Raw genomic sequence first — 12471 nt, 5'->3', positions numbered from 1 at the left:
CTCCGTTCTCTTACACTTCTCTGATTCCTTGACTCGTCTACTTCAAATGCCGAGAATAGCTCTGATGTCAAGACTCGTTCCAACTTTGGTGCCTTATATTAGGGAACAACAAAGAACTTAAGAATGCATATTTTTCAATTGAAGCAGTTGTAACTACTATTAATGAACTTTTTTTAACACACCAATATTTTATCGACTGAAATGTTGGTCCTCAACATTTGCATTTGGATTTAGTTGTCTATCTTTGAATGGGATCTTTTCTTTCTTTTTCTTTTTCTTTTTTTCTTTTTTTTCTTTTTTTTTTTTTCCTTTTCTGCATCGCTTGTCTCTGCCAGCTTAAAGTTTGACATCTGAACCTGCTTGTCGCTACTTCGATTTTGTCTGTGGAAGATCTTCATCTCTTTGCCCACCTCTTCATCTGAACTTGTGTGCATCTTCTACCTCTGTCAGCTCTTAAACGTGCGCCGATGCGTACTATGAAAGTTTTCTTTTCTTGCCATTGCCTATAAATCCCAAGATCGTGGTGTTTGATATCCATAGCGATACGGACGTAAAGGCCGATACGTTATAGGTAACAGCCATGACTGTTACGTGATACGGGGGTGAAACAAGGTCGTTGTTTTTTTGGGACCATATAAGCCGTTACGGGGGCCATAATGGCCGTTATGCGGCATAACGACCGTAACTCTTGTAATGGTAAGAAACAACCACTTTTTTTTCTATTTGAATCCATTTTTCTTTCCATTTTCCACTTTTCTCATTCCAAAAACTTTACCAGATTATTCAATAGCATATTTCGACCACTCTTACAATAGTTTTTAGGATTAAAACCATAAATTGAAGAGATTTGGGTTAATAAAAGCTCTGAGGGTCATTTTAAAAAATAAAAAAGTGGCATTTATGTCTTCTTCTTTTTTATTTTTTATTTTTATTTTTATTTTTTTTTTCAATTTCTAGTTCTAATGCTCGATTGTTATGTGTAAATATTAGAGACACGTAACCATGTTTATAAATTCACCAGACAACCAGATACAACGCTCATACCAAAGAGTGGACCGTTAATTTACCATACGCATGTTGAAATTGAAAAAAGATGAATACATATGTGGAATATTTACATTATTTTGGATTTTCAAAATATTTTTTAAGAATTTTTGGGCCAAAAAAAATAAAATCAACCGTTACAGGGGTCGTAACAGTCGTTACACCCCTGTATTGACCGTTACGGCCAATACTCGTATCGTTAACGGTGGTGACCATTACGGCCACCGTTGCCGATATGGAATAACTTGTCGAAGATGTTGTCACTAACCTTTGTCTCCTGTTTCTACTGATCAGCTGAAGTTTGTTGTCATAAGAATCTACTTGCCGCTACCTGCCATCAGAAATCTATCCCTAGATTTTCTTGCATCTACCCATGCCTACCTAGTAGCCACTCTTGCTACCTGTTGCTGCTCAAAACTTCACCTCAGAAACCATTGCCATAATATGCTTTTTTAAGTATTTTGAATAAATTTCCATGATATGCTAGGATATCTTACAGTTAAGATGAATATTTTAGGGTGTGTTGACAGATGTGTAGATCTTCGAGGTGCTATTTCTCTTGTATATATTGATGATTTCTCTCAATACAACACAATGATTCTCCACATGTAGTCCCTAAAACTATCAATATTGATCTTGATTATGGTCTTCCACTTATCACCAAGTTTGATGCATATTAGATGATACCTGCTTCATAAGTTGGTTTTAGAATCGATCCTAGTTTGTAGATATCTAACATGTTTTGTAACTTGGATTGGTAAACTAACATTTAATGGTTACCTTGTTGATTACTTGGCTATCTATGCATAATGCACCATGATCCATTTTTCTTTTGTAAGCTAAGTCAGAACCACACATTCTTTAAAGTGTTCTTGAGAAAGTCCTTTGGACAGGTAGTCATCTACTAGCTGTTGCAACTCTTTGTGCTTGGTAGTGCTTCCATGGCATGTTGCAGCATGGTAGTGCTGAGAACCATATGTTATGGCCCTTTCAACATCCCACATTGGTGGGAGTCTTCATTGGGAACACGATCTTTGCATTGATATAGGATAAATTGCATGTCCAATGGCAAATACCCTAGGGCAGATTCTCCTTTGATCACTTCCTTTCCCATGATTGCATCCTCCGTATTTTTCAAAACATAATTTTGATTACCCTACTTGATGCAGGACCGATGCATGAACTGAGTAACATATGAGATCAAATAGCCGAATTAAGATATTTAATAAAAAAACACAAACATCGCTATAATCATCACAAATATCATAAAAATCAAAAGAAAACCATGCATAATCCTAGCCTAAGCTACCAACGTCGTAACTCAAGATCATTACATAAAAAGAAACTAGGATCTAATGAATGTAGGAACATCCAATTAGCATAGGATATAGTCTATTTCAAAATAAGAAACCTAATACAACCTAGGGTGAAAATTAGGGTTTTGGTAATTTGGGAAAGTAGGAAATTTAGGTTTAGGGTTAGGGTTTCGGGGATGGAAGAAAGGGGTTTTGATGTAATGATGGTGGGAAACCAAAAGGGGCAGGTGGGTTTCACACGTGTGGCATGGGAGGATGGTTTAGGTCGGTTAGGGTTTGTATTGTGGATGGGTACGGAAAAGTTAGGTTTGGGAGAAGACGAAGATTTGGGATGAGAGAATTAAGAATCTGAAGAAAATACCTGGATGAGAAAGAAAAGAGAAGATGGTGTGGGGATAAATGGAGACCTCGCACCTCTGTTGATGAAGATTAGTCTCGCACCAATCTTCCTTCCAAATCGCATGGAAGTATCTTCAAACCGCATGAAGATGGGAAAAGAAAGCAAGTGCTTTTCTCTTTTTTTATCACGAAATTCAATGGGAGAGAGGTCACACGCCTCCCTCTTTTTATAGATCTAAGAAGTTTCAAAAATTACAAAAATCCCCGTCTTGTGAACTTTAACGAAAATAACCCTAGTACAAATAAAATCAACTAAAACACTCATAATGTGTACAAATATAAAATAATAAAAAACCAAATCCTAAAATGTGATAAAGTCTAAAACTGATGTGGATGATCAACGATTGATGGCCCGATTATGTGATCCATGCGAACCAATTGCCTGATCGTCGCATCCCTCTGATCCAATGGTCTGGATCACTCCATAAAGCAGCCTATGTGCATCCTTCGAGTGTGGGGTCTTCCAGATGCTTGCACATGCACATGGGGTCTTCATCACGATTACGGGTACTCGCCTAACCACAGGGAAATCAGCGCGGCCTGCCTCCTCCTCTGATACGTACGTAAGGGTGTACATGAGGTGATGTCCTCATCACTACTTACCTTCCATCTCCATAGGTAGGTAGTCGGCGTGTCCTCTGGCTCCAACGTCAAGCTATCTAGTTGACGTGTAAGTGCTTGAATTGCTTTTGTGCATCGATGTAGTTTCATCTTGATACTATGTTGTCTCCTTGCTCACATGATTCACTTTGGAAGTGAACCAACCCTATGAAGGAAATTGTTGCGACCAAATTTGTAGGGTCTTAAATCCTTTCAATGGTTTCCCCCACAAACATCACACTAATCAAAAGGGATAAGCAATATAGATCATAGGAGAAGTGAAAGAAAAAGTTTCAATAGCAATCTAATATAATGTTCCAAGTTCATACTCCCTACTCAACTTGCTATTATACTGGGACTTGTAAAACCTATTACATTCAAAAGTAGTCTAATTCGTGTAGAACTTTCCCACAACTAAAACTTGCCTAAAATAATCTTAATCCTATTTGGAAATCTACTAAAAGTAAACAAAGAGACTTAGCTTAGGAAACAAATTTCTTAAACTTTAACTAGCTTTGAATTGAACCCAGAACCAACCAAACATGGTTGATTTCCAACACTAGGACCCAACTGGGTCAGGCGACCATAGCTGACCACCTGCAAGGCTTACCTCGGGGCTCACTTGCTCTTGTCGGCATCCAAATTCTAAGAACATGCTTTTCTTATTTAGATCTGGTCTTTTGAATGATGAAATAAATATTAGTACCATTTCCATTGATATGAACTGTGTTATTTGCAAAGTGTGTTAATCTACTGCATTGCCCTTTTCATTGAGTAACTCTCGTACTCAGAATCTGTTTGATCTCATTCATGCTGATGTTTGGGGTCCATCTCCCATCATGGCTCCTGGTGGTTCGTTGTATTACATCATCTTTGTGGATGACTTTTCAAGGCACACTTGGATTTATTTTATGAAGCACGAGTCTGAAGCATTCTCATATTACAGACAATTTTCATCATGTGGAGACCCAATTTGCAAAGAAAAACTCAAAGAGAATTCTTCTCCAAATTCTTGAGTTATCAGGATCCCCTTTGGTCCTCTTCTCAGATCTTGAGCTTGACTCACCATTGGGGCTTTTGGCTCCCTTTTGTGGGGCTGATTTTGGGGCTATGTTGGATCTATCTCTATTTTCACTTGTACAAGTTTTCAATTCACAGACTTTTTATTTGCTGCTACAGAGTGTTTTGCACATGTTCTCTTTTGAGCTCATTATTCAATGAAAATGCATTTCCACCATCTTCCAGCTAAATTAGTTTGTTACTGTTTCTAGGATGATTCAGAATCTACGAAGCGAAGCCACAAAGTCAGATGATATGTTTTTGCATGTCCAAGAAATTCAAGAATCCGTCAGAATCGCATTTTTAAATTGTTGCCTAGATTTTGCAGGTGTGCTTAATTGTCACAATTTAACATTTCGGGCCCGCAAAATGTGCTTTTTATGTGTTAGTTTTCTGTCTAGTCTTCACCATTGATACATTCATGGGATATTCATTTGTGCTTGCCACACAGGTTATCTAGAGCAGATTGGAAGTGAGCTCTCTGAAACTAGGTTGAACAAAGAAATGTCATACTTAGAAAATGGATATATACAAGGGTCCGAAGGGAATAGTGTTGAATCTCCAAGCACTGTTGTTGATTCACATCAAAAGATGTTGATGGTCTTGAGTAACATTGGATATTGCAAAGATCAACTTTCATATGAGTTGTACAACAAGTACAAAAATATTTGGCTGCAGGCTGGGTATGTAGTAGCTCTTTGATCCTTCTTGAGTCTCTGCTTATGCATGAAGGGATCCACTCAAATGTCTTTGTAGTTTCAGTTTCCATATTATCGTTGCACATTAAGATTCTTTTCCATTGCATTTGTTGGCTACGTTGTGCTTTCATATTTCATCGTAATCTTACAACTCGCCTAATGTTAGCTGTTAAGGTCCATGCTTTTTTGGTGTTTCCAATTCATTATCTCGTATTATTTTCCATCTCCTTTCATTGATTTCTTGCAAAACTATAGGGAACATGCCGAAGCGGATTCTGATATACAAGATTTAGTATCATCTTATTCAGCACTTGAAGAGAAGGTCCTTGAGCAATACACTTACGCAAAGGTATAATTCTATTTTTTATGTGATTATGGATAAGTTCAATAAGTGATTCCTAGTGTATAATTTTGGACAATATTATATATGGATATTGTTTGGTAAATCGCTCCTACTCTTCTTGATGTACTCATCTATTATGTTATACTGAAATAGAATCTTGCCTTAGAAATTGGAAACCAGAATGGTCCTTGAAATTTGCATCTAGGACTAGAACAAAACTTCCTCAATTGTCATCATAATTCTCAATAACCGAAGAGCAAGGTTTTATGTATTGCTATTGTTACATGCAAGGTATTCAATAATGGTAATGGTGGCCATAGCAGCCAACCTTATAGCCGTTATGATACAGGCCATAATGGCCATGTGATAGTCAAAATTTCTTTTGAAAGGAAGAAATGTGTTGGCGCCTTATCAGCTTGTTATGGGTTGTTCTTCTAAAATCGGCCATTACAACCCTGTATCATGTAATGAGCACCACGGTTTCCATTACGTAATGGCTGTTATGCCTGTAATATAACCATTTTTTAATACCATGGTTACATGTATTGCAACCTTGGGCTAGAGAAACATGGATCAATATTGTCGATAATATTGAAAATACCAGGGAATTTATCGTTGTTGTAGGGAAATTTTGGGAAAATGTGAAAATTTTTAATGAAACTTCCGAAGGTGTTATGAGACACATGATTACACACTTGGAACTCAAAATATTACAAAATAAAATAAAATATGCATTATAGGTTTCCATTGTATAGCAGCCTTAACCATGCGTAACCATGCATTGTCGGAGAAAAGAAGTGCATCTATCTACAAAATGAGTTCTTATCATTCAAATATTTTAAAATACAAGTAATAAATCACAAAAATACGACCAAACACTAAAAATAATGAAAACTATACCTTTGCCTTGGACCCTTATGGAGTTACAAGACGGCTTGAAGTCATCATTCTTCTCCTCACTAGGGCGTATGATACTGTTGCTTCATGTATCAACAGTACTGTTCTCAGGTCTGAGGTCATAATAGAATAATATCAGGTCATGTACAGCGTACTCTCTGGCATCTCTTGTACTCATCTTCACAAAACTACACCAGTCTGTCCATAGGTGGATACTGGGAGTGTACTGTAAATGTCACCAATGTTCCCACCGTCAACATATATTTCAAACTGAACAGAATTTATATTTTTATTAATTCTTTTATTATTTAGAACATACTTTAAAAAGAAGAAGGAAAGAGTGGCTAATTTGTAGATCAGCTAACACTCATCAACATATAAACTTGCTGAACTTGAATTACATTTCAAGGGGTAAAAGTGGAGAAATTTAGGATTTTTCTCATCTTCTCCACTTTTCCCGGCTAAAATCTATTTTTTAAAACCTTAAATCCATATCAGTGCATGAAAATCATGCATAGACATGGATTTCTGTTAGAATCCATGCTACATGTGGAAAGAAGACAAATTCTCTCAAATTTTCTTATGTTCAAGTTCCAGCTCCTTTCTGCTCTCGAGCGTGATTTCTCCCCCAAATTTTTGTTGTTGATGTGAATCGACTCGAGTGGAGTTCTTAAGACATCCCAAGGAAGAAAGCCCCGTAAAAGATTTCACAAAAATTGGCTTTTTTTTTTTAATGATTTTTTTTTTCTTCTGATTTTGCACATAATTTCACTTGACTATTTGATACATGCGATATTGTCACGTGTGTCGATGGTAACTCGCATTATAACAAAGGGAGTGTGCTGATATCTTGCAATATTTTAATATGGTGAGACACCATCAATATCATTGATAATATTGGCAATATTATGTGAACCGTATTATGACCCCCATCATCTTTATCTCACATGTATCACCGTGGTGCGATACAAATGATATCAGCCAATATTAACTGTTAGTGCACACAGACTTGTATACAACTGAGGTGTTTTTTGTATAGGATTAGTATTAGTCATATTAAAGCTCTAATTAGTCTTAGACTTAGTTCCCTAATATACCTTTTTTTCTTATTCTCCCAGTACCCTATTGTAATTAGACTTTTGCTTAAGCTCTATTAATAAACGATTAAGGGGAGAGGGTAGATACGTATAGTCTTCCTCCTTTTTCCCATTCTTTGCTGCAAATTGTTGCTTTGAAAGTCGATCAATGTTGTAAGATGGCGAAAGTAAGATCAAACTCCTATCACCATCCTACAGATGCAATAGTAGCGCACTTTTATCTCATTCAGAAATGATTCCTCCACCAGCAGCCACCCTTGGAAGTAGATCTCACCAAAGAAGCCTCCTACGGCACCAGATATGCACATGAAGCAGCTTAGCGCCGTCAGACCTTGCCGGAGACCAGATGCAATCAAGTTTTTGGCGCCGGATCTGCACAAGGAGCAGTCCAACGCCTCCAAATCTCATTGGAATCCACTCCTATATCTCCACAGCTTGCCGGAAATTTCCAGTGCCACAACTCCATCGTGCACAGTCTAGCATCACTGGAATCCCCTCTAGAGCCCCATTCCATCAGCAGAACTGCTCCCAGAACAGTCCAGGGCCACTAGATACTGTCGGAACGGAAACCCTTTTCAGTTTGTCGGATCTCCTCTCTGCGTCTAAATCAATGTTCATTATTCTTTTGGACTACTTTTTTTCATTAGGCGCCCCCTTTTGAGGACAAATTCGAGGCCGGAGGCCTTTATCGTCACCAGAAGTTCCCTGTGGGCCACCTATTTGTGTCCAATTTGGAGCGTGGACTATCTCAAGACCCCTGGACTTCTCATTCCTTACAGATCTAACAAACCGGGATTCCTTCTCACATTGATTTTGCTATCTGGACCATCTACAAATACCGAGAGGTTACTTCGAACTAGTGTTATTCCTCATTTGTTTTCTTTTACGCTTCCCTTGGTTAAATGGGAGAAAATAAACAAGACCAGATTTCATCTGGACATCTAGACAACCCTAGTGTTGCAATAACTATAGTAAAACTAGATGGAATGAATTATTTGAAGTGGTCCCAAGTAGCTCAAATGTATATTGCAGCTCGAAAAAGACTGGGATAGATTACAGGAACCAAGAGACAACCCAATCAGGATGATCCCACCTATGATGAATGGGAGAGTGACAACCGGCTTGTGCTGTCTTGGTTGTTTAATTCAATGCAACCTAATATTAGTCGTGGTCTTTATCTCTTGAAAACTGCAAAAGATGTATAGGATAAAGGAGCTAAAATGTACTTTCACCATGAAGACTTGGCCTATCTTTATCAACTCCACAAGGAAATTAACAATATTGATCAGGTTGATGGAACCACGGAAGAATATTTTGCTAACCCAAAAAAAAATAGGAGGAATTAGATAATTGTCAAACTGCTATTGTAGAATTGGTGTGAATCTTTAATTTTATCCTTGGTCTCCATTCAATTTCAAACCTCAAACATATACAGACTCTTGGGAGAGAATTTCTTCCTACCCTTGAATTTGTATATAATTACATACAACAAAGCCCCGAAGATGGAATATTTCCCACGGTGTCCTTCCAAAATGGGCAACTTTGACTATAGACTCTAAAATTGCTAAGGGGCAAGGATCTGGACGGGGAAGCATGGAAAAAGATTAGCTTATATGCACACACCATGGCAAACGACGACATTTAAGGGAAAACTGTTGGGTTCTTCATCCTCATCTTTGGCCAAAGGACGCCAAAACCAAGTTTTCTACTAATATGAGCATCACTGACAATTGCAAATGACCTTGGCATGGAAAGCAACCATGGTAGAAGGGATGATTGCCCTTGACAAACAACATACTTGGGATTTAGTCACTCTCCACTAGGTAAACATACTGTCGGTTGCAAGTGGGTGTTTAACATTAAATACAAGGCAGTTGGATTGATAGACAAATACAAATCATGACTAGTTGCCAAGGGCTTTACCCAAAAGCATGGTGAAGATTATGATGAAACCTTTGCTTCGGTAGCAAAATTAAACTATATGTGCATCCTATTATCTTTTCCCATGAATTGTAATTGGCCTCTCCACTAATTAGATGTTAAGAATGCATTTCTAAAAGATGATCTTCTTGAAAAAAATATATATGGCCCTTCCTTCCGATTTTCAGCCCAAGGAGGAGACTAGCGTAATGGGTATAGTCGTCCCTTCTTTAAATTGCAATGATGTCCTCCCTGAAAGAAATATCGAGTATATTCAAAGAATGTAATATTGACTAACATGTAATGTCCATGAGTAATAGGATTATAACATTTCATAGCTTTTTATTCAAATTTGTTGAGGACATGGTCAAACTGATGTAGAAAACACACAACCGAATACCTTAGGAAAAATTGAAAACGTTTGACTATGAGGACATAAGACAAAGAAAGGAGATTTTCCATCTAAGATTGATAAAGGGGTTTGATTTATTAGATAGCATGCAGTTAGAAATGTGTCACTCCAAAATGTTTTCAAAATCTTCATATTTAACAACAAAGCCCTAGCGGCCTCAAGTAAATGTCAATTCTTACATTCTACTACTCAATTTTATTTATTTATTATTATTATTATTATTATTATTATTATTTTGTGGCATGTGTGCATATGAAGCTTGGTGAATAATGCCATGAGCTAGGTAATGAGATACGAGTCGAAGTCATGAGATACATATTCTTAGTCACTGTTTTGACGTCAAATACAAACTTTAACATTGAATTGGGTTTGCAATTGAGATACGAGTCGAAGTCATGAGATACATATTCTTAGCATTGTTTGGACGTCGAATACAAACTTTAACATTGCATTGGGTTTGTAATTGCATATAAAATTCCTTAAAACAAAAGAACAGTTAAGAAAGATCTTTCATTAAGTATAACCATGTCATGCTAGAGCAATCATCCACGAAGATAAGAAAATATTTGAAATCAAATAAACTAGTATACGACTAGACCCGAAATATTAGAATGTATCAAATGGAAAGGTTTATCACTTCTTTTATCGACATGAGGAAGAAGTGATACTCTGTGATGGTTAACTAACAAACATAGACACATACAACAATGACGAGACAAAGCTAATTACTTAGGATAGCCTTTGAAGCATGAGGCGTAAGCTACATAGCGTGTAACATAAGCTACAAGATACTTCTAGATTTTTAATAAAGGTTGCTCTTGGTTGCAACGACTCATGATATTTCATTATTTTGCACCAAATTAGACTGATTAATAATGAAATTTAACAAAATTTCATGATATTTGGTGCAACCAAACGCAAGCTAAAATAATAGGAAAGGGCATTGATTAAATATAAAGTTAAAGAAAGAGCAACGAAACTGATTTAATATTGTTCCTTTTATTATTTTACTAAAAGAATTTAAAAGATTTACTAATTTTTATTGAAAATAGAAAAATATAACCAATCATTGAAAACATTAATTGATTTTAACGTTCTAGTAAAAAATAACATCTGGTGTGAGCTATGTAGCATGTATAGTAGTCTATGGTCGTGTGTAGCGTACACAACTTATTATTTAACGTAGTCTACACATGACTTTAAGTTATTTTCATGAGCTACTTAACATTTTTTTGAAAGGTGTGAGCTACTTAATGTTAAGGCTAAGCTACACTACATTCCGTAGCTATTTAAAACACTGCCTAGAATACCACTAATGAGGAGAGACATGCTCATAATGCAACTCTAGTTATATAATTGTCGAGGTAATTAGTGTGATTAGATGCGATCGCATATGCACGTCATAGTGGTATATGCAATTGAATAATGGGCATTATGCCATGGCATAACCGCATAAGTGATTATGCGATTTTGCAATAGCTTACGTGGTTATGCCATTTCTTACTGGATAAAAATATTATAAAATATTTTTGGGGTTGTACAATGGCATTAATGGATTGTGCGATCGCATATGCGCACAATGCCCTTGGGTCACATAAAATCGCTTATGCTATTTGACAATAATGGAGGCAGTATAATCCATTCTGATGAGGACATCCGAGCACCATACCAGAAGAGGAGGGCTGGGCCAGTCTCCTTATGGCTAGACGACTATTACATGGGGCCCACTTGGCCCAATTCACATTCCTAGCCACGTTGAAGACCCCACGTGCATGTTTGTATATCTTTGAGGTCCCCACACTAGGAAGATGTACATGAGATGCATATAGGAGCTTGATGGACACATCGGATTGTTGGATTAGGTAGACATGATGATCGAACCGTTGGATTTCGACTGTGGACTATTCTAACAGTTGGATTATTGTCATCGGACATCTTGATCGTGGAATCCCATGGGCCATGAAATAGTTTAGTTTGCTTACATGTTTCGTTATTTTTGGTATGACTCATAAATGACAAAGGGAAGGGCATGATGACTGATGAGGATGATCACCATCTTCCTCGAGCAATAACACCTTGAATCAACAAGACCCTCTTGAATCCACACGAGAAATTCTAAAATCCACGAGAGAAATAAGATAAATTTTGAGATTTTTATTGATAGGTATCTAAAATAAACGCATTTGCATGCTTAAATAACCCTAAGACGCAATTAGAAGAGACCTAAATAAATAAGGAAAAAAAAATTGAAAAACGCTCAAGTTTCTATCGTTCGTTGATCGAATTGTCAATCGATCGATCGAAATGGTGCAAAAACATCCAGAGACTAAAACTGAAAAATCATATTTCTTTTGATTGATCGACTTGATCGGTCTGCTCAATCTACTTCAATGGATCTAACTATGTTGAATTTTTGTTGATTTCCCTTTAGACTTCTTCCGGTACATTTGTCTTAGGAACGTGCTTGCTCCACGTCCTACATCAGATCCCCTCCACTTGAAAAAAAAAAAAAACTTGTCCCCGAGTTAACCTTCGGTTTCGGTTTCGGTTCATGATACTCGTATAGGTCTGTTACATTGAACGTGCGTGAGATCTCCATGTCTACAGGAAGATCAACGACGTAAGCATTGTCATTGATATTACGGAGTATAGCTACTAGCCCGTTCTTCCTATTCTTCGGCTTGTT

General features: G+C 37.1%; 1 protein-coding gene across 1 annotated transcript in view; it reads left to right on the top strand.

The window, feature by feature from the left end:
* The window catches only part of LOC131237396 (exocyst complex component SEC5A-like), a 140597-nt gene that overhangs the window by 84564 nt on the left and 43562 nt on the right, over positions 1 to 12471 (top strand). Inside the window, exons 14-16 of the mRNA XM_058235131.1 lie at positions 4631 to 4746; positions 4870 to 5101; positions 5372 to 5465. Of these exons, the coding sequence (XP_058091114.1) occupies positions 4631 to 4746; positions 4870 to 5101; positions 5372 to 5465 (442 nt within the window). The remainder of the gene's footprint in view (positions 1 to 4630; positions 4747 to 4869; positions 5102 to 5371; positions 5466 to 12471) is intronic.

This window comes from Magnolia sinica, chromosome 2 (assembly GCF_029962835.1).
Source record: "Magnolia sinica isolate HGM2019 chromosome 2, MsV1, whole genome shotgun sequence".
NCBI lineage: Eukaryota > Viridiplantae > Streptophyta > Magnoliopsida > Magnoliales > Magnoliaceae > Magnolia > Magnolia sinica.
The sequence above is the reverse complement of the archived record's forward strand: the minus strand, read 5'-3'. Positions and strand labels throughout refer to the sequence as shown.